The sequence below is a fragment of the Lissotriton vulgaris genome, unplaced genomic scaffold (assembly GCF_964263255.1).
Source record: "Lissotriton vulgaris unplaced genomic scaffold, aLisVul1.2 SCAFFOLD_327, whole genome shotgun sequence".
NCBI lineage: Eukaryota > Metazoa > Chordata > Amphibia > Caudata > Salamandridae > Lissotriton > Lissotriton vulgaris.
Window position 1 is genome coordinate 589,148 of NW_028254275.1, and position 23,826 is coordinate 612,973.

Here is a 23,826-nt window from a genome sequence, read left to right on the forward strand (position 1 = left end):
TTGGATAGCGTAGGGGTAACAATTACTATTCCCACTCCAGAGAGTACAACAGTAGGGAAAGTGTTGGATAGCGTAGGGGTAACAATTACTATTCCAACTCCAGAGAGTGCAACAGTAGGGAAAGTGTTGGATAGCGTAGGGGTAACAATTACTATTCCAACTCCAGAGAGTGCAACAGTAGGGAAAGTGTTGGATAGCGTAGGGGTAAAAATAACATACTTATAAATAAATGTATTTTTTTAAATAATAAAAAACTTAACTATTAAATAAATATAAACCATTTACAAACACCAATACATAATTATTAAAAAAACATGATTAGCAAAATATATGTAAATAAAAAAAATATTAAAAATACCATTTAATAATATTTAATTACCAATTAATAATTAATTAACAATTATATAATTACCAAAACAATTAATTAAAAAAACATTTTTCCTTAATAACATTTAAATTACTTCCCACCCTATTCCCCTATAAACCCACAACCCGCTACAGAACATAATTATCAATTAATCAATTAATTAAAATAAATTACCAATTAATTAAAAATAATTATCAATTAATTAAAATTAAGTTATAATTCCTACTAATTAATAATTAATTTAACATAATTAAATTACTTCCCACCCTATTCCCCTATAAACCCACAACCCACTACAGAACATAATTATCAATTAATCAATTAATTAAAATTAATTACCAATTAATTTAAAATAATTACCAATTAATTAAAATTAATTTATAATTCCTACTAATTATTAATTAATTTAACATAATTAAATTACTTCCCACCCTATTCCCCTATAAACCCACAACCCGCTACAGTACTAAAATACAAAATTACATAAAAATAAATTAAAAACATTATAAATACATAATAATATACACAAAAATAATATAAAAATCGATATTAGTAACATCGAAATTATTAACATCGATATTACTTACATCGATATTTAACGCTTCGATATTACTAATATCGATATTAAATCTATCGATATTACTTACCTTCTATATTATGTTCCTTCAATATTTAAACTTCAATATTATTGTATATCGATATTTAAATATCGATATTTTGTTTGCATACCGGCTGACGCAACTTCTCTTTGTGGAAAATTTGAACATTCCCACCAAAAACAACAGCTTCGGCGACACCTCACTCAAAGCCTTCCCAGATACATCCTGGATACATTTGACCTTGGGATCCATCACAGTCAGGCCTCAGAGTGTACCTGGGTCTCAGGCAACCGCAGCTATGGACTGTATTTGGGGTGTAGCACTTTTTGATGCTATTTTCACATAAAACATTAAAAACTCATATCTCCGGTTCCCCTTATTGGATTGTTGTTATTTTGGTGTTGTTTTGTTCATTAAATGTGCTCTTTTTCTAAGTTGGTTTTAGGATCTTTATTGTTTGGTGTTTACCGTATTACTGTTTTGGTACTACATAAATATTTACACTTTGCCTTAAGTTGCTCTGCTGCTACTCTGTGCCATAGCTACTAGAGGGTCAGGCCTAGGGGATGTACCATGTTACAACGCATACCATTACAACTACCTACTATTACAACGCGACCATTACAACGCATACCATTACAACGCATAGCGCTTTGAGGTGCTGGATAGTGGTAAGTATAATTTACTATTTTCTAACTCCAGTCCCCGTGGACACTAGGGAAGGTGTTGGATATTAAATTATACTTATTCCCTATCCTAGAGCGCCCCCCAGCGCAATGCGTTGTAATGGTATGCGTTGTAAAAGTTGCGTTGTAATAGTAGGTAGTTGTAAAAGTTGCGTTGTAACAGGTGTATACCGGCCTAGGTTAATTTAGTGACTTCAGGCCTACCCCTGACAAATTAGTGTTACAATTTCTTGGGTTTTTCAACCACCTACTAATAATCCACTTTCTTAAAGGGGACCTGAATACAAAATTATGTTTTTTCATACAGGGTCACACACTATTTATATGAAAATGTTTTTGATGTAGTCATGTCAATGGCTATTTTTCCACTCTATCAGGAGCTGGAAAGGTTTTCCACATAACAGCATGTATCTAAAAACATACATCTAAAAACAATTTTTAAGCGTATTGACATAGTTATACCACATCCTCTAGAGCACAGCATTGCACCAAAGCTATGAAATTGGCCCACAATGTTGCTCTACAGTCTAATCCTCTTCAGGCTGGGCAAGGGATAACCTTTGCCCCTGCAGAACAAAATAAGTGTTTAAATCCCTCGCCTACACAACCCTTCAAATAGTTCCCTAGGGACATTCTGACAGGATCATACAAATAATATCCTTAGATTAACCAATTCAATTCAAAGTATTATGGAATAGTACGTTTGATATACCAATCTTCACTGACACAATGACAGCAACCCACCACGATCTGTCTGGAAAAGGCATCCAGGTTTCTAGTCAATACGAATAGTAGATATGCACTATACAGATGCTGACAACATAATATTAAACTCCTGATCAACCTACTCCGAATTGATGTTGTACAATATCAGTCTTAAGCAGATATAGATCTATTTGTGGGTCAGTTGTCCACTGAAGTGCTTTGCAACTTTGCCAGAAGTTCTAAAATATATACATCTTTGGACACACTGTTGTCACTTTACTCTATATTGGGCAAATATTTAGGTTCTTCATTCAGCATACATAGGGTTGAACTACTCAGTCACATTCTTAACCTATTATGTAGCCTTCACTGTGGAAGCAAAAGTAAAATTGTGAATAGCTTGGGAACAAGATTTCAGTATGACCTTTAAAATCAATATTGTATTGTGGCATACTTGTATAGCGCAACCTGTCACCACAAAGGGCATCCTGGCGCTTTGACCCGTACTCAGTGAGAAGCAATAGCTCAGCCTATCCTAGGAAAAATATAAGTTTTTAGAGCCTTTCTGAAAGGTAAGAAATCTCCAAGGCTTCTCAAGGATATAGGCAGAGAGTTCCAGAGTTTGGATGCCGCTACTCTAAAGGAGCGGCCCCCCATCCTCACTCTCTGGAATCGCGGGACTACCAGTAACCTGGATGACGAGGAGCGTAAAGCTCTAGCTGGACAATACCAGGCAAACATTCGCCGCAAAGGAATGGGGCCCAGATCATGAACAGCCCTAAACACAATACACGCTGCTTTGTAGCGCACTCGTAGATGAACTGGCAGCCAATGGAGTTCTTGCAGTGCTGCCGTGGACGAGCTGTGGTAGGGGCGAGAAAGGGCGAGTTTAGCAGCAATATTTTGCACCCTTTGCAACTTGCCCAGGAGTGTTACCGGGGCCTCCAGAAGTAGTGCGTTACAATAGTCAAGTCGACTTAGGATGGTACAACGCACTACTTCTGGTCTGGCTTGCACAGGGAGGAGAGGAAGGACCTTACGCAGCATGCGGATCAACATCATACATGTTGAAGAGATCTTATTCACATGTAGATCCAGCTGCAGGTTGGGCCCAAAAGTGACGCCCAAATTGCGCGCTGATTGTGCCGCAGACACTGTCTCAGAGAAGGACGGAGGCCAAAAGTCCACTGGAAGATCGCGAGGAACCCGATCCGCGGAACAGTGTAAGACCTCCGTCTTCGTTCCGTTGAACTGTAGCGAGTTCAACCGGAGCCATTCCGCTGTCGCCTGCATGCACCGGTGAAAGGTCTCCAATGAGACTGCGTCCTGTCCCTCCAGAGAAAAGACCAGCTGGGTATCGTCAGCATAATTAAATGCGGAGATACCAAAGGTTTTGATGAGCTGGACTAGGGGGCGGAGGTAGACATTAAAGAGTATGGGGCTGATGGCCGAGCCCTGAGGTACTCCTTGTCCCACTCTCCGCTCCTCTGAACTGAAGGGGGGTAACGAGACCCGTTGCTGACGGCAGTCCAAATAGGAGATTAACCAGTCCCTGGCTTTGTCACTGACCCCGCACTCCTCCAGCCTAGAAATCAGGGTGGGATGGCTGACCGTGTCGAACGCGGCCGACATGTCGAGCAGCACCAAGAATGCTGCCCGACCACTGTCGACTCGCGCCCGCAGGTTGTCTAGCACGGTCACCAACGCGGATTCCGTCCCATGCGCTGGGCGGAAGCCAAATTGCGTCTCATCCAACCAGCTGTTCCCTTCTAGAAAACTGGACAGAGCGCGGGTGACCAACTTTTCCATAATTTTAACCGGAAAAGGAAGCAGGGAGATTGGCCGGTAGTTAGAGAGGCAGGCAGGGTCGAGCGTAGGTTTTTTTAACAGCGGGGATACCACTGCCTTCTTCCAGCAGCTTGGGACAGTAGCTGTCTCAAATGACTGACAGCAGATAGCGTGCAGGGGTTGGAAGAGGTCCTCTTGAAACACCTTCCATAGTCTTGGAGGGAGAGGATCCAAAGGCGAACCAGAAGAAATCGTCAAGGCTAGGTCGCCGAACTCCTTCAGGGATGGAAGGGGGAAACTACTCAGCAGGGGTCGACTGGCCTCGCTCGCCGGAGCTCCCAAACTGAGAGTCGGCTCCAAGAAAGAAGAAAAGGGACTCCTCTGCCGGGGTCGACTGGCTACGGTCTCCGGAGCTCCCAAGCATAGGGCCTGATCCAAAGAGGAGACAGAGGGGCCACTCAGCAGGGGTCGACTGGCCTCGCTCGCCGGAGCTCCCAAACTGAGAGTCGGCTCTAAGGAAGAAGAAGAGGGACTCCTCTGCTGGGGTCGACTGGCTACGGTCTCCGGAGCTCCCAAGCAGAGGGCCTGATCCAAAGTGGAGATAGAGGGGCCACTCAGCTGGCCACTCAGCTGGGGTCGATATTACAGTTGAAGGGATGCTGTACAAAATGTGGACGTTGAAGCATGTCTTTCTTTAATTTTATTCTAGCAGTAGAAAGTAAGAAAATCAAAACTGTTATTCAATCTGTATCAGGAGCTTCCAGACCCTCAGCATATTAGAATCCATAATAAAAAATATTCTGCAGCATGTTAGCAATTAGCCCTAAAAATTTGGGTCTGCCTCGCATTCTCTGGCTGAATGGACTATCTTTTCAGGGGCACAGTTACATTCAAGACAATTGTACAACTTTGGGACGTATACATCAAGACATGGAAATTAAATTTCCCATGGACCTTAGAGATTGAAGCATATCCTACCAGTATGGATAAGAAGGGTCTCCTTAGGACTCTGTCTCCCCTCCACAGGTTAGATTTGAACACTTCACTAGGCACACAATATTTAAATTTTTCTTCACAATTCCCCAGTTAATCAACACAAAATGTGTTGGGAAATACAAGAGGTACTACTGGAGGTGGTATGTCTTCAAGAGACCCACCTGAGAACCCTTAATATTCACTGTATGAAACACTGCATTCATCACACTGAGTATTAAGCTGCTACAGCTAGTAAGAAAGGAGGAAGTGATAACTGGGACACACAAAGATTTTTCAAATGATGTTTGCGCAACATGACTCCACAGAGGGTCGATATATATATACTTGAAGGGATTGAGATTGGATATAATTAATGTATATATCCCTAATCAAGGTCAAGAACAATACTTTGTCTCATAACTAAGATTAAAAACTGGCCAAAGATCCTTTCTGAGTGGGAGATTTCAATACTGCATCAGATGCCTTAATGGGTAGACATCCCCACAATAGATATACTCAGGGGGTATTATCACAAGAGACAAAGTAGAAATTGATCTATGGAGGGCTAAATACCCAGATGAGAAGGAATACACTTTCTCACATGTCCATTCATAATACGCATGGATAGACAATACGGGGTGCTCGGGCCTTGGCTGACACCACAACCTCATTCAAACATGGCATTATAGCGGTTTCAGACCATGCAGTGCTAATCTGGGAGGGGAGCAGTCATCAAGAGAAATGTAGGACAACCAAATGGAAATTTGAAAAAACATTAGTTAAGGACATATTATGTTAATAGGAACTGCAAATCAATTCAGCCTTACTTCGAGGGAAATGATTTTGCAATATCTCCCCATATGTGACACATTAAAGCAGTCTTTAGGGGCAGATGTATAGTGGAAAGGGCTCAGCAGCATGCAATGAAGAAATCTTACAAAATCTATATATATAAAAACAAAATTATGTCTGTCTGCCTGTTTGTCCTTTATGCATTACTACACCATTCATCCGATCGCCATGAAACTTTGGGAAGTTGTTGAGTACACTCCCGCGAAGGTTTCTGTCAAAAAAATGTTTTAACAATCGACCCCCAGGGCCCTCATAATCTTTCAAATACTGAAATAGACAGCGAATTTGCGAGCATCGTCGACAGTTATGACCCCCAATCGGAAATCGATTGGCCAATCTACATCAGAAGCACAAAAGAAAAGGGCATTACGAGCTTCAGAAACAGACGAGTTCGAATACAAACTGCTCAAGCCCGTAATTCTCAAACGAAGGAGCAACGAGGATCAATATTGGAAGCCGATCGAGTACGCACTGCTCAAGCCCGTTCTTCTCAAACGAACAAGCAACGAGAATCAAGATTGGAAACAGATCGATTACGCACTGCTCAAGCCTGCTCGAATGAAACAGGAGAGCAACGAAAATCAAGATTGGAAAACAATCAATTATGCACTACTCAAGCCCGCTCGAATGAAACAGGAGAGCAACCAGAATCAAGATTGGAAGCCAATCGAGGATGCACTGCTCAAGCCACACTTAGAAATGCTTTCAAAAATAAAATGAATACGTTTCAATAACAATGCCACAATGTAAATTGAATGTTATCATAACGAGTTTCCTTGAATTTCCTTTCCTCTGAGATCGCAGTCTGAGCCATTCTTCTAGGTTCCTGGGCCTTCTTGACTCCACTCCTGGACATCCATGTACTGGATGGCTTCACCCATCCACTCAGGTAACTCTAATATTACCATGTGTAACTTGACCTCCATTTAGAAGGGCTGCTGGATTGCCAGGAGGAATCACGTTGTGACTTGACTCCTCTGGGGGTGCTGACCGGCTGCCTATTGGGCTGAAAGAAGGACTGCAGCCCTACCCTGAGTGCTCCCAGGAGAGCTGCTATGCCATCGATCTTTGCAAACTGGAGCGTGTGGTAAAGTGATACATTAGCAAAACCAAAGGGGATGATGGACAGAGTGTTGAACATTGCAAGCACTCACCCCCAGTAAACTGATCTGGGTTCAATCCATCATCATTATTTACCTTACTCCGCCACCCCAGTTCAGACATGGCCATATGCAAATCAGTCTGACCCTGTGCCTCATGGGAACAGTCCAGTCCAAACTGCCAAGCCATGTCTTCCCTGGACCGGAAACAAGCATCCTGGGACCGGTTTCAGGTTCATAACCCTCATCAGCCAGGCTATCTTGAATCCAGTGGCAAAGTGAGCAAGGGACCCACGTCTGGGCATACCCTACCAACTTTGGACGAACTTAGCAAAACCAAAGGGGATGATGGACGGAGTGTTGAACATTGCAAGCACTCACCCCCAGTCAACTGATCTGGGTTTAATCCATCATCATTCTTTAGCTCACTCCGCCACCCCAGTTCAGACATGGCCATATGCAAATCAGTCTGACCCGTGCCTCATGGGTACAGTCCGAGGATGCCTGTTTCCTGTCTAGGGAAGACATGGCTTGGCACAACAGCCACTGTTTTTGTGCAGATCACCTAATCTATCCCTGCCTGTGAAGCACTCCAATACCTTCATTGGCGTTTCCATTATGTGTAAAGCAGCAAACCCATTAAGAAATTTTTTTCCAACAAAGAGCTTAAAACCAGTACTTGGGCCACGCAAGACTGATAAGAGAAACACACACTGAGCAACATAGAATAGAACACCTACAGCCAATAGAAACGAGGAAAAGTAAAGTCAAAAGCACATGGAGCAATAAGAAGTGAAGATGGGATGCTATCCCCTTTTAAGATGTATTAAATACAATAGGTTTCACAAGCACTGTGCAGGCGAAACCTAAAAAGGTACCTGTTTGGGAATGCAAATACAGGGGTGGTAGTCTGCTGGAATGTAAACATGTTTCCGCCATTATGTTCACTGTAGTGCATAATATACACTTATTTTATTTAAATTCACCATATAACAGAACTAGACATATTACATTATGGGATGTCATTACTTGAACAAGTTCAATTACTTACCATTTCAACATCTGATACCGGTCCAAAGCTAGTGACATAGATGTCTGTTTTGACTTCTGTAACAGGACCTGAATAATAAAATATCATCCAAAACATTAATTATTTGCAGAAAAACAATATATACTCAACGTTATGCTGAAATACCCCATTTACATCCTATGAATATATTTTCCCTAAGCTGTATGAGCCATAAACTGCTTTAAAAATATGCTAAAACATTACGTTACTAATTCTCAATTTTCTCTGCTAGATTTGAGCGTGAAACCAGTTTTCATTTACCCAGGTGTAACGTAAGCTTAGCTCAAAAACCACTAAGTACTAGTAAATGCATGCACTTTCTTGGGAGCTGCACTGTCCACAATAATGCACAACAATACACATGTAGATTTGATATTGCATTAGTGTAATAGCCACTCCTATGAAGCGTTAGTGAAGCGGTTAGGTGAATATTATGGAAAGCGGTGAGCACCCACACAAGTATAACAAACTGAAGTTATTCACAAACATTTTGCAGGGCATTTCCCACACTTGCTTGCTCATTTATTTGTCTAGAAAGAGGTGCTGCAGGTTTCCCAAAGAGTTACAGGGGGTCCTATTTGCAAGTATTTCAAATGAAGGTAAAAATATTGTTAAACCATATTATTATAGAATGAGAAAATGTATTGCCTCATAGATAAATGTTTTTGACCATAAACATGCATGTTGTATGCAATTCACGAAAATGAAAGTCAGAAAAGTAAGTCATTAGTGTACACTCGTTGGAGTACAGAGTGAGTACACTATGTCATTAATTAAGAGTACCCATTATTGGATGCAATAATTAGGTCATTCAATAAAAGCGAACACAGAGTGGGAGTGAATTTTTCCAGCATAAAAAAAACTCAGCTTTTCTGTGTTTTTCCGGTATAACGAGGCAAAACATGCAGATGTTGGTGTTTCTTGTTCCAAGATCTACATTTCCTGGTATTTTCTAGGCTTTTTCACCTTGCAAATATCAGCAGAATCAACCTGCTAAAATGTATCTGGAGGAAATTGTGGGGTGGGGAGCGGGATTTGCCAGAAACCTGAGAACAGAGAATTGCAAATAAGAACGCTCTTAAAAAACAACTTTTGCGTCTCGTATAATCACTCCATCTGTGGAAGGAAAGGAAAAAGACAGCACAAACCACCGTTTTATATATGTTCAGGAATGTTCACATATTCATGCGTTGTGCTATTACCCCAGTGTTGTAATATAACGAAGGTGACAAACGCAATGTAGCGTGTGATATACTCGTATTGTCTATCGCACTCTCAAATTTGTGTAATGCCCATTTTGGTGGCGCAGGTTGCCGCATCCTGTCGTCTTTCACTCGGTAGTGTGTGATCAGCATTAATGAAACATCTGTGTCATTCGCACTCATTCAAACATGTAAACATAAAACGCTGTACCTCTCATCACTGTGGTGATTCTTTAAATCAATTCTATCTATATGTTCTTGTACACACATTTTCCTTACCCCATTCTGGGAGAGGTTGTACTCCACATGGGACCTCACCTTACATTGGGGTAGCCCTGTAGTGAAACACTGCTTGTGTCAAGACAATATACGACCATGTAAATCAAGATTTTTTGCGGTAAGTTAGTGTTCACGAGCAGCAAAACCAAAAGGAAGGGAGAAAAAGGAAGAGAAACGAAAAAGGCAGTGAGATAAAATGGGGGAGCCACTCCTGAGTGGGGTGGAGCTCTCTCATACCTGCTGGCTGTTGTTATGTCCTTAATTACTCACGCCATCAAGGGTCCTGCTCAGCGTTTCTTCCTATTTGGAGAGTGTCCCCACCGCTTATAACAATGAGTATTCCACGGTCATGGTTTAAAAAGGGAACTCGTTTCTGATTGAGAACGCGTGATCCCACCCAGTTCCGGGGTCGGGTTATCCATGACATCACACCTAGCAATGGTTTCATGGGAAATGTAGTTCCTACTGTTAACCTCTACCTTTTACACAATAATTGGGTTTTCATATTTACCTACGATATTGCAGGCTGTCATAGAGGTGTTAAGGGGAACCCCACCTTGCAAGTGTAATGTCATATCTACATGCCTCAATAGGGGAAGGTTGGAAATGTACTCCTAGGTGCCTTCCACTTTGCACTTGCCTCTTAAGATTGCGGTAAAGTATTGATACATAAGAAGGACGTGATACCTTTTAAAAGGGTGTTACTTTAGGGAACCAATGGCTCACCTTATTTTAGAGTGAATCAGTCTTCTGAGATTGTTAGGAAAGGTTCATATAATGTATACAATATGTGGGTTCTCATATTCTACCGCGATATTGCAGGTAGTCATGGCAGTGTTAATGGGAAGTAGTAGTTCTTGTATTAAAAATGTTTTTTTCAAAAAAAAAATTGTAAACTGCATGACTCAACCCAGCCTTGGGTATGTGATGTCTCCAAATTGAAAGGTTGGAATGTGGTCCTAGGTACCCTCCACTTTATATTAGTGGCACATGATTCCAGTAACGTGTTGATACAGTTGAGTAAACGGAATACCTTTGAGAAGGGTGTTACAGAGGTATCTAGTTACCCGTCTGTATGTTTTTTCTCCATGTAGTGATCTGTTAATCTAGTTCCCGAAATAGCCCTTCTAATTGTGCTCCTATGTTCGCTAATGCGCACCATTATTTTTCTCCCTGTCATACCCACATACATGAGTTGGCAAGGGCACTTGATCAAGTAAATTACTTTATCGCTATTGCAGTTAGTGTGTGATCGTTGTTCCATGCATGGTGCATGCCAAGGTCTATTTCTTTTGTGTGTTCTGTGAATGGACAGGCCACACATGAACCGCACGGATAGTGGCCCATAACTCCTGGCTGGTTCCAAAGTGTAAGTTGGTGTGATATTTAGATTTTCTGAAGATCAGTGTGTATAAGGGAGTCCCTAAGACTCCTATTTCTTTTAAAAGAAAACATTGGTTTCTCAAACTTCAATTTGTTTGAAGTTAAGACTGACCACTTCTTATAGATGATTTTGTTGATGTCATTAGATAACGCGTTATAAGTTGTCACACATATAGGTGTGTCTTTCTCCTCTTTCAGGCTTGATTCAAGCAGGGTCTCCCTTGGTGTGTTACAGGATCGTTTTTTGCTCTCTCTATGATCCTTTTGGGGTAGGATCTCTGTTCCAGTTTCGTAGACAAGATTTCTGCTTCTACTCTATATCCGTTAAGGTCATCACAATTTCTGCCAATTCGCAGAAACTGGCCAATGGGTAGGTTCTCTCTTAGTGCACAGGGATGGGCGCTATTAAAATGTAATAGGCAGTTTTTATCAGTCGATTTTGTGTAAAGAGAACTTACAGCCCCCCCATTTTAGTCGCCGATTTTAACATCGAAGAAGGATACCTGTTTATGATTGTGGGACATGGTGAATTTCAAGTGGGCTATTTCAGGAACTAGATTAACAGCTTATTACAGGGAGAAAAAACATAAAGACACTGACCTAAGTTGGACAGTAATTGAAAAGGTCAAGGGGGATGGTGACATTACAAAAATACTGCTGGAATGTGAGCAACAATGAGTCTACAGATTGAAAACCCATATCTCTGGATTAAACTATTCCATACCATGGAATGAACTTAACTGATACAGATAATGCTGTAGATACTTTTGTGATTTCTATTTAAGGGGTGGTGTTCATTATATCTGTCCTAAGTGTTAAAAGCAGAGAATTGTTTACATCTTTCCTAACTAATTCAGAAGAGTGATTCACTCTGAAATAAGGCGAGTAACTAGATACCTAATGTAACACCCTTCTCAAAGGTATCCCATTTCCTCATCAGTATCAATACGTTACCAGAATCATGTGCCACTAATATAAAGTGGAGGGCCCCTAGGACCACATTCCAACCTTTTAATTTGGAGACATCACGTACCCAAGGCTGGGTCGAGTCATGCAGTTTACAAATTCTTTTTTTTAATCACATTTTTAATACAAGAACTACTACTTCCCATTCACACTCCCTGACTACCTGTAATATCACAGTAGAATATGAGAACTCACATATCATGTACATTACATGAGCCTTTCCTAACAATCTCAGAAGACTGATTCACTCTAAAATAAGGCAATCCATTGGATACCTAAAGTAACACTCTTTTAAAAGGTATCACATCCCTCTTATGTATCAATACTTTACCGCAATCTTAAGCGGCAAGTGCAAAGTGGAAGGCACCTAGGACTACATTTCCAACCTTCCCCTATTGAGGCATGTATATATGACATTACACTTGCAAGGTGGGGTTGAGTTTTGCAGTTTTCACTATTAGTTATTATTAATAAAAACATTTTCAATACAAGAGGTACCACTTCCCCTTAACACTACTATGACAGCCTACAATATCGTAGTTAAATATGAAAACCCAAATATCGCGTAAAAAGTAGAGATTAACAGTATGAACTACATTTCCCATAAAAACATCGCTAGGTGCGATGTCATGGATTATGGCTGAGATACCCGCCACCCCCTCTCTACACAATCCCCAAGGATGGGAAACCGGAAACAGTTCTGAACTTTTGGAAGGTGGGAGGGAGTGACCCTCCCGGCCGTATTTATTAAAATATGAAACAAAATCAAAACATTAAAATAACAGTTTCATATTATGTACAATTTCATTTCACATTACGATGTTTGGCTAACCTTAACATATTTCTAATACAAAGGTTCTCCTAGCCGAAACTAACATCCTACAAAACATTTTAACTTGAAATTGTACATCCTAACGTTAAGGGCCAACGGCAAGGTCGTAACCGGTGTCAGATCCCTAAACCAGAATTACCCCCCCCCACTTGCGAGGGGCGACCGCACAGAGGCTGTACCTCATGTGCATCTACCAATTTCCCTTGACTTGACGGGGGCCCCAATGAACTCGACGCCATTTAATGGTCGTCCGAGGACTCGTGTGAGGTGTCTAGAAAGTAGCGTAAACCCCCCTCCCCACCCCACACAACTTACCACATCTGCCGTCGCAGGTGTCCTGGCCCCGGGAAATTCCCAGGAGGGGCCCGTAGCCCCTCCTGTCCAGGAAGGGGCCTTGACCGCCTTCCCTTTCCTTTCGGCGGCCCATCCTTAGAAGGGACCGCCTCCCCGTTGAGGGGCCAATGGCCACCTCCCCCGGGCGCTCCCATCCGTAATGGGTGACGCCCCCCCCATAGGGATCTTCCAATTACTGCTCACCGATCATGACCTTACCGCCACAGGCCGGATAGTTGACCGGCTATCCGGACCCCCCACAAAAACTCCTGCCTAAAGGTCATGTTTTAAACTCTTTAGCCAAGCTATGAGGTCTCCTATGAGTAACTCATTCCCTACCCGGGACAAATGGACCCCATCCCCCAAATACATACTGTCCCCCTTGATACAACCATGAGGAATAGAATGCAGTGCACTTGAACGAAACAATCTACTCAATTTTTTATTTACTTTTTTTACCGAATGATTTATAGCAGAAACCGAATTCGCCCCCCGCCACACCTTACGTGGAATCATATGGGACCATGCAATTGTGCACCCTGGAACCCTTCTCGCCAACCAACTTACTGTGGAAAGTATCGCCTCGAGAAGAAGTCGTCTACCAGTGGTCACCAAATCGTTGCCCCCAAGATGGACTATGATTATAGATGGCGGTGACCTTGTCCGCCCTAACAAACCCTCGAGAAAGGATTGAAACTGGTCAATACAGAGCCCGCCCCTTCCGTAGAAGGTCACCCTGTACCCGTATTCCCCAGCCATGTGAATCATGTCACCTGCTTTGAATACGTCCGCGGCACGCCTCACGTATGAGTGGCCCACGACCCACACCACTTTTTTTTCCGCAGCCGGTGATGTTTGACCGCTGGTTCCCAGGTGTCGGGTCGACTGCACAGTCCGCCCCGCCTCGTAAGCTTGCGAAACTGTAAACCAAACAAAAACAAGAAGCGTGAGTACATGATAGCAGCTTCACAACATGTGCAACCGCACATACCTTTTGTAACAATTCGAGGACCAACGCCCCAAACGTTTCACTTTTTCTACACTCAGACCCCTGGCTGTAGCCTCAGTAGCAGCCCCTATCCGAAAGGAATGGGTCCCAAACTCGCCGGGGTTCAAGCCCGCGGCCGAAATTGCCATTGTAAGCACCCGCTGAAACTGGAACCTCGTCAGTGGGGTGGCATCAGCGTGCCTCAACAAGGTCCCCCCCCATGATGCCGCCCTCTGCGCTAAATATTCCTCTCCGCAAACCACAGGGCACATGGGAGATCCGGGAATCCGATGTATGACTACGCAATCCCCAATCGCACCCTGATCAGCCTTGGACCTGACAAACGAGACAGTCATCGTCTCGCCCTTAACCTGAATGTGCTCTCGGCACAGTCCCCCCACCGTATCCCGCTTGTTCTTCGCCACCAGTTCGCTTACCCGCATCGCCCCATGAAATGCTAACGCAAAAGCGGCCCGGAATAACACTGTTTCATACTGGGATGAACATGTCGCAGGGAGTACGAATAATAACAGGGCCAACCTATCCAGACCTATCGGGTGCCTCTCATCTACTCTGCGACCCTCAAGGCGTTGCCACCCACGTAGCGCTTTCTGCACCACGAAAGACGCTGTCGGGTCCTGGATCCCATGCGCCCTTGCCATAAAGGAAATGGCGGCCCGATGCCTCTGGGCCGTAGCTACTGATTTGCCTGCCCGATGTAAAGACAGCAAAAATTTTACGACAAGCTCTTCCTGGCCCCAAAGCTCCCCCCTAGCAGAACCCAAAAAGGACCAATAGGAACGGAACGCCCCTTCATATGCCTTCCTTGTCCTGGGTGCTAAACTCTCTCCCACGAGGTTTTGTAGTTCGGGGCACCGAGAGACCAGAGAGCTTCGGGAAAGGGTGCCGCCACCGGTTCCGCTGTGGGCAGAAAACCCCAGAAGGCCTGCATACGGAAACGAGAAAGCGCATCAGCCGCTTGGTTCAGTACCCCCGGGACATGTCTTGCCCTAAAGAGCACATTCAACTGCATACACAATAACACAATTTCTTTGAGCAGTCTCAGAATCCATTTGCAACGTACTGCCTGACTATTGATACACTCAACCACGGTCATGTTATCAGACCAGAACACCACAGAGTGATCCCGAAACCCCTCAGGCCATGTTTTCAGGGCCACCAAAATAGGGAAGAGTTCGAGAAAAGCAATGTTACTCGTCAGCCCGCACTCGTGCCACCATGACGGCCATTTTTGAGCCGACCATTGCGTACCGAATATGGCGCCAAAACCTATACTCCCCGCCGAATCTGTCCACAGCCCCAGCTCCTCGGAGGACACCGCCGGCTTGTTCCAGACAATTCGACCATTGAAATCCGCCAGGAATGCCAACCAAATGCGCATGTCCTGGCGAATCTCTGCCGAGAGCCTCGTGCGGTGGTGTCCCTCCTTAAGACCGACCATGGCTTGTGCAATCGAGCGGGAAAAGGGGCGGGCCATTGGCATTACTCTAAGGGCAAAATTCAACTGGCCCACCGTTTGCTGCAATTGATGCAAGTTTACCTTAGTCTCTCGAATACATGTTTCAAGGGAGGCCCTGAATTTTACCACCTTTTCTTTGGGTAACCGAAAGCAACCTTCCTCTGAATCGAGCTCTATCCCCAGAAACTCGAGTGAAGTCGAGGGACCCACAGTCTTACCTGGTGCCAATGGCACACCAAAATGATTCATTAAGCCACAAAATTCTTTTAAAGCCTGTCCACATTCTGGGTCCCCGGCTGCCCCCAGGAACAGAAAGTCATCGAGATAATGCATAACATGCTGAAAACCCGTCTTTCTCGTGAATACCCATTGCAGAAAACAACGGAACTTTTCAAAATAAGCACAAGATATGGAGCATCCCATTGGCATACATTTATCCATGTAATAGCGACCCTGAAACATGAAACCAAGGAGACGCTGATCGACTGGGTGTACCGGGAGCAACCGGAACGCTGAATCGATGTCTGATTTTGCCATCAGCGCCCCGGGCCCCAGGCGATTCAACATGGCGACGGACTCATCGAAAGATGCGTACCGCACCGAACACACTTCCGGGTCTATCGCATCATTCACGGAAAGACCTCGTGGGGCTGATAAATTATGTATTAGCCTAAGCTCACCCGGGTCCTTCTTGGGGACCACCCCTAAGGGGGAACAAACGAAGTTAGCAACCGGTGGTAAATCGAATGGACCGGCAACCCGCCCTCGAGTCACCTCTTTCCCAATCTTTAGCTGTACCACCGCCGTATGCTGCAGGACCGACAGTTGGTTCTTACAACTTGTTTTACCCTGAAAATCCCCCACTGGAATGCGGAAACCATACGAAAAACCATCTCGCAACACCCCAGCGGAGACCTGATCCGGGTATTCATTGAGCCAAGGAATCATTGCCATGGTATCAACCGGGGTAGGTAAAGGCGCCCCTCGGACTATTTCAGACCTGTTTGGCGCTTCCCCTACCACCGTTATCACCCGTTTTGGCTCTGCACATGGTCTCGGGATGGGAGGACTGTCCGCACCCCCCACAGTCGTGTCTAAACTTGAATGACCCCTGGGGCCTTGTACATTTTCCCCTGTTAAAATTCCAACAAATCCCCTTTTTACCTGCGTTGCCACTCGACTTCCAGTGATGCCCGTTACCTGCACCCGTCCGAAAGGGTGTCCCAGAGGATTGGCGGGAAGAAGCGCCCCCGCTACCCCCCGACAATGGTACCTTTAACATGCCTGAATTCTCCATTTTTTGCCAAGAAATGGAGTCATAACAATCCCAGGTCAGAGCTGGGTCATGCTCTTTGGCCTTCCTAAAAACATTGTCATAGCAAAACCACTGATTGCCCTCGTATGATTGAGAATATTCCATGATACGTGTCTGATATATGGGCAACTCGGGCAACAACTCAGGCCTTCGCTCCCCCATAATTGAGGTGAATATGCCAAACGCTCTGCCCCAGTTACCTATGTTCTCATCAACCTTAAAGGCGGCCATTTTGGCGCGCCAAACACTCGGATGCAGAAGCTCTTTTTGGCCCTTCACATGTTCGATCTCGTAATGGTCAGTAAGCAAAGAAAACATGTTCACATACTTATCAGCCCAAATCTTTTCCTTAACATCGAGTGGAACATGCTGGGCCACTTTCTCCCTTCGTGAGGGTACAGACCCCTCCCCCGCAATCGGCAGTTGCCGCTTACCTGAACTAGGAGCTGTAATTGCTGCCGAACTCTTGCCCGCTGCGGTCTCAGCCACCGGAACCTGTGGGGGAACAGAAGATGGTGCCTTCACGGCCTCTCTAGATTCTCGCAATTGCCTCATTACTGCCCTGGCGTCGTCCGCCGTGGTGCCCTCACTATCTTTTCCCAACCACGCTGCCAGTTGTGCAGCCAACTCGGGAGGCATATCTTCCCCGTTCACGGGGGTGACTACAACGGGGATCGGTTGCCCCTCCTTCGGAACCGGGATTGGCTCCTCTATCGGTGTATCGGGAACCGGGGCCTCCCCCCAGGTGCCCCCCTCTTGGACCTCTTGCCTCTCCCGCTGGGGACTACTCCCGGCAATGCTGGTCCGACGACTCGCTTCGGGCCTCCAACCCCGTTCATTGCCGCCATCTGCTTTTTCATCTCGGCCATGTCCTTCACGAGCATGCGGAGCATCTGATCGGTACCGACCCGCTTTCCGACCTTCTTGCCCGGCATTCTCCAACGAAGATTTCTGAAAGAACAAGAACAAAATTACAACGCTCAAAATTGGCTCTTCGTTCCGTCTCGAGCTCACGTGCAGCGGGGAGGTGCAGCTTCAGAGCACAGGAACAAGAGGATGCTTCCTTGGCTTGTTGCTCCTTTTATCCGTCTTCGGGCGGGCGTAAACCCGCCTCCGCCCGCCTCCGGGGGCGTGGCTGGCGGCTTCAGTGTCTAGGACAACCCACTCCAGGGCGGGAAAAAGCGCGCCCCGGCTACGCCGCTTCGGGCATACCAGCCGAGACTCGCCTCCCGCCCAAGATGGCCTCCCGGGGGGATCGGGGTACTCCACCATACGTTCGGGGGGACCGAGTGGTCGCCCCTTTCCAAACGCGACCCCGGAACTGGGCGAGGTAACGCGTCCTCAATCAGAAACGAGTTCCCTTTTTAAACCACGACAGCGGAATACTCAATGCTCCAAGCGGTGGACCCTCTCCAAATAGGAAGTAACGCGGGGGCAGGACCCTTGATGGCGTGATTAATTAGGGACATAACAACATTTATGAGAGAACTCCACCCCACTCGGGAGTGGCTCCCCCATTTTATCTCACCGCCTTTTTCGTTTCTCTTTCTTTTTCTCCTGTCCTTTTGGTTTTGCTGCTCATGAACACTAACTTACCAAAAAAAACTTGATTTACATGTCTGTATATATTATCCTGACACAAGCAGTGTTTGACTACAAGGCTACCCCGATGTAAGGTTAGGTCCCACGTGGAGTACAACTTCTCCCAGAACGGGGTAAGGAAAATGTGTGTACAAGAAAATATAGATAGAATTGATTTAAAGAATCACCATAGTGATGAGAGGTATGGCTTTTTTATGTTCACATGTTTGAATGAGTGCGAATGACACGGATGTTTCATTAGTGCTGATCACAAACTAACGAGTGAAAGATGATAGGATGCGGCAACCTGCCGCCACCAAAACGGGCATTACTCAAACTTGAGTGTGCGATAGACAATGCGAGAATATAACATGATACATTGTGTTTGTCACCTTCGTCCAATTACAACACGGTGGTAATAGCACAACACATGCATATGTGAAATATTCCTGAACATATATACAACTGTGGTTTGTGTTTTCTTTTTCCTTTTCTTCCACAGATGGAGTGATTATACGAGACACAAAAGTCCAAGACAATTAATGAGCAGCTACCTGCCCTTATTCAAAGTAGTATAGATACATTCTCTGTCTATTCATTGTTCCAGGGGGTAACCATTCCAGCCCTGAAGAAAGTCCAGCACCCTATATGGGGCAACAGCGGACTGAAACATGTTGGCAATAGGGTCATAGGACCATAATATCCGTTCTGACCCGTTTTTCTGTTTTTACTGTCCCTGCCATATCCAAGAATATAGGGAAACTGGGATGTGACAGTAGAATTTTAATCTTTATCCCCCTGGCCAAAAACATCTCAATAAGTGCTCCCTGAAAGATGGTCGAGCCCACCCTGACTTTTAGGGGTCAGAGTGTCCCGATGATGAAGCATGAAAAGACTAGGGTGTGGGAGGGAAAATAAAACAAAAGGACATGCCTCCTTTCCCACTCTATAGTGGTGTTATACTTGAGCTTCACATAGGATTTTCCACCTAATGTTAGTTCAGGGATTGTTCCAGGAACTTAACCACGTAACTACGGTTAGGCAATCAGGGGAGTACTCTTTGTGAGATAGTATTCATCAGAATGTAAATGTAAATGTAAATTGATACTTGTATGGCGCACTACTCACCCGCAAGGGTCTCAAGGCGCTTGTACGAATACCGCTGTGGAACCCATCCTGGCTTTCCCTGCGAGGCGTCCACTCCTGGGCACCCCCAAGGTGGAGGCCAGGCATCCATAGCATTGTGGGGGCCATTGTGGAGATTAAGCAAGCTATTGCCTAGAGTTGCAGAGTGGGACTCCATGATTGGAATAGGCACTGAGGCGAGAATTATCAGGTCCGTGGAATTTTTGAGCCCAAGACCCGCCGAGGCGGGGAATTGAACCCTGGTCCTGGGCTAGACCTCTGCTTCAGGGTCTGCCGCTCTAACCATTGAGCCACACTTCTCCACAGCTTGACACTTAAAGAACCAGCCTCTGCCCTGATGATAGAACCCAGCTCCAACGCACAAAAATGCAGGAGACAAGGGGTGAATGACACGTGCAGCTCAGTGCCCGCTCATTCACAGGGATGTCGGGCCTAAGGGGACTGCTTTCAACACCGCTGTCACATAGATAACAGGATTGTGTGCGGTTTCAGGATACAGAGAGAGGGTACAAAGACCTTGGCATGTGTAGCCCCAGCATGCGTGCCACCTACACCCCTGCCCCGCGCTGATGCCAACCAGTAAACAAGAAGTCATGGACTGCGGGAGGGGAGGGAGGTACGTGAAATAGTGTTACAGCACTGGAGGGTGCACTCCCCTCTTGAGTTCCAATCGGACCCTCACCAAGCGAATAATTATTTTCGCTTGATTTGTGTACCATGTTCTGTCGAATAGCCTGAGGCCAGGTAGCCTGTCCACCTTCCTGAGACCGGAGGGAAACACTGGGAAGGTAAGTAAGTAGCAAAGTTTGCCTGGGGATTTGTAGGTCAATCCTCTTGAAGCAAACCGGACTGAGAACCATAACAGCTTCTGTGATGTAAGCCACAGCCGTGAGCCACATGGCTTGACTTGCGTCATAGCTCACCTTCCGCTGCCGGCCGTCATCAAGCCTCTGCATTTTTTCCCACCATGCTGTGAGTTGTTGGGTACCCAGGAAGACTCCAATTGCCCCCGGTCCACACTGGGCAACCCTTCTCCAATATGTCCAGTTCCATCTTCATTTTGTCCAGCGAGCTGGCCGCGGCCAATGTCCACCCACACCCAATTCCGACCATGGATGTCTCTCTTCTTCCTGGGGGCAAGATAGGATCTTCATCTCTTACAACTACTAACCTTGTTCCTTCCCACTATCATGTTTGCCTTAATGACCCTCGCCAATTTAGTAGGAGGAAACCGGGTTTGCCTACCGATAATGAGTTTCACCTGTATACAAAGGATGAGGCTAACCTGCACATCCAAGAGAAGGCACATGTAATATAGCTCTCGCTTCTGAATTGGTTGCGAGAATCTCATTTATTTTAAAGCCCGGTGGGCAAAGTGCATAAAGAGAAGCATAGAAGTTTTAATTTTGCACTGGACAGGAAGGTGGGAGGTCTGATTGGCAAAGGATACAGAGATATGGGCGATCTGTGTTTGCCTTTTTATTAGTACTTCGCAAAAAGGGATGGCCTTTTTGTTAAGTAAGACAATTTTTTTTTGTCTATAAACTACCTATATGGCTATATTGTCCTTATTTTTCTTACTTTCATATCCTTTATAAAAACTTTGTGAAAGAGATCTCTGAAGACATTTTTTTTAGAATATATATATATATTAATTGCAATTATACAGCGCTTACTACCCCTGATGAGGCGTTGAAATGCTTTTTCGGTGTGTAACACGCCACTCCGGAACCGATAAAGAATTAGTGGTGAATTAGTATAGTTAAATATGAAAGTAATTTGAGTCGTGGATATGGTAATCAGTTATTTGGATTCAGAAGGATAGTTGATGGATAGAAGAGGGAAAAAGGTTTGTATTTATATAGCACTTGCTACTCCGGATGGGGTGTTGAACCGTCTTTTTTTGGCTAGTAGCACGCTACACCGGAACCCATAAAGGATTAGTGGTGAATTAGTATAGTGAAATATGAAAGTAATTTGACTGGTGGATATGTTAGTCTGTTATTTGGATTGAAAAGGACAGTAGAGGGATAGAAGAGGGAAGGACTGAGACATTTATTTTTTTGTTTTGTAGGTCATAGCAGTAGGAGGAGGCTTGGGATGAATAAAAGGGTCGTTGAGGAGGAAGAGTCAGAGGGAAGGGTTTAGTAAGGCTTGTTTAGGGTGGTTTGAATAGTAAAAGAGGTCTGAGATGATGCAAGGAGGGGTAGAGTAAAGTAGAGTTTAGAAAGGGTTATGTTGGCTATCATAGTAGTGGTATGGGGTTTGGGATGAATGAGAGAGCGGAGGTAGAGATGTGTGTTCGTGTGGAAAAGCTCAGCGCTTATAGCAGGTGTAATAGAGTACTATAACTCTCTTCTGGACGGTCTCCCCAAAACCCATCTCACCCCCTTCAAATAATTCTACACTCAGCAGCGTGGTTCGTCTGCGGGCCGAGGGAAAAGACAGCATTACTCCCATGGCTGCCAACTGAAGCAGGGGCTGTCTACAAGTCGACGTGAGCTAGAAAGCAATGGCAAAAGCATAAATACCCAAGTGGAAGGATCCTGTTGTGAGGTACATTAATTAAAGCTAAGTGCTAATAAGGTATCCTGCGTCCAGCTTTCCACACACTTCCTGCCACTTATACTAACTACCTCCTCAATGTCCTTCTGCCCACACAGAGATTGGTCCATAGAAATTGTCATCCATGTGCACCTGTAGATCATAATTGTTTTTTCAAATCTTGTATTTTGAGTGATATGACCACCGTAGGCCCTGATTCTATATTAAAAGCACAGCTTTGGACTATACAATTTCCCGCTAAAAGACAATATTTCTCTCCATGTGTTCCCAGACCTGGAGTGTCACGCAGTTTGGTGCTCACTTTCCCTCCATATTAAAGAACAGTAGATGTTTCAGCACCCAGGCTAATATGCTGCATTGCTAAATCATATAAGGTCCCAAAGGCGAGACCAATGTGATAGAGCGCTGACAGCACTCTAAATTGTACAGGTGCATTATACTCATGGTTCAAATGCACTTACATATATTTTATCGTTTGCAGTATTTTCTGATTATTAAGAAGCATTTATTCAAATCATATAAGCATTAAAATGTTGTATGTACATTTTCGTAGGGTTTGTATGCATTAGAAAAGCTTATAATTCCTGTATGCATAATGTGCAGGATGAAATTATACTTATATAATGTAATTGTGTATCGTTTAAGTTGCCTGCACTGTAGGCCCGACATTGCAGGTTGTTGTGAGTTTCCTTTTCCTTGGTTGCTCAAGACTGAATTAAATGAATCCTCTTTGTAGTCGAAGATAAAATGTTCTCATCCTACTGCAGGTGCAGGAATTCGTCCTCGTTATTCTTAGATTTAATGAGATACCCAGAATGTCTTTGAAGAAGGTTGGAAGGCAAAAAGGGAGGACGCCTTTTGTGTCTGGCCAATATGGGAATCAAGGCCACTGCAAAGGAGCTGAACAACCACGTCTACTGTGGAAAGGTACAGAAATGTTGCAATTGACAAGACTAACATGGGATGTATGATGCGCGGAATATTGTCTTTGTGTATGATGCGCAGGGACAGAGTCGAGAGACTTCTGCATTTTTCAGAGGAGAAGGAGCATCTTAGAAAGAGCTCCATAGCCTCAAGCTATCAGACCCATTTGACGTGAGTACTTCTTAGGAAGTCAATAAGTGATGACACCTGTAGGGTACTATATAAGGGAGATAGGCAGGACCCTCATCGAGAGCAGTGTAGGGAAAGAAAACTTTTGTTTTCTTTCTTCATGCAAAAGGACTTGGGCTCAGCTTCTATTCTGTGTTGCATTTTAATTTTGGAGTTCATCACATTATGCCTTTCATGCCGAATGAATAATATTTGTAGACTCAGCTTTGTATTGATTTTTATGTACCTATATACTCTGATATTAAGATGTGTTTATATTCAATTATTTTTGGCCTTACAATAAATCCATAAACTGGAGTTCGGAGTCTGTGGTCTTTTAAGCATGACCACATTTTAAGAATAATCTTGGATTGTTTGCTTCCATCAACTACTTTCAGTAAGAAAATAAAAGACCATTTGTACTGAATTTAGTAGGGAAAGCAAGGAGTAAATTTAGCTTAATCAGATGCATTGCAAATGCTTGTTTACCTTGAATTACATACAGCACAACAGCAAACAAGTT

General features: G+C 44.4%; 1 protein-coding gene across 2 annotated transcripts in view; it reads right to left on the reverse strand.

Annotated features, from left to right (window-relative positions):
- LOC147659598 (gamma-aminobutyric acid receptor subunit alpha-4-like) overlaps window positions 1-23,826 on the reverse strand; it is a 509,601-nt gene that overhangs the window by 378,292 nt on the left and 107,483 nt on the right. For both annotated transcript variants that reach the window (XM_086951620.1, XM_086951619.1), the window contains exon 3: window positions 8,124-8,191. In XM_086951620.1, the coding sequence (XP_086807746.1) occupies window positions 8,124-8,191 (68 nt within the window). The remainder of the gene's footprint in view (window positions 1-8,123; window positions 8,192-23,826) is intronic.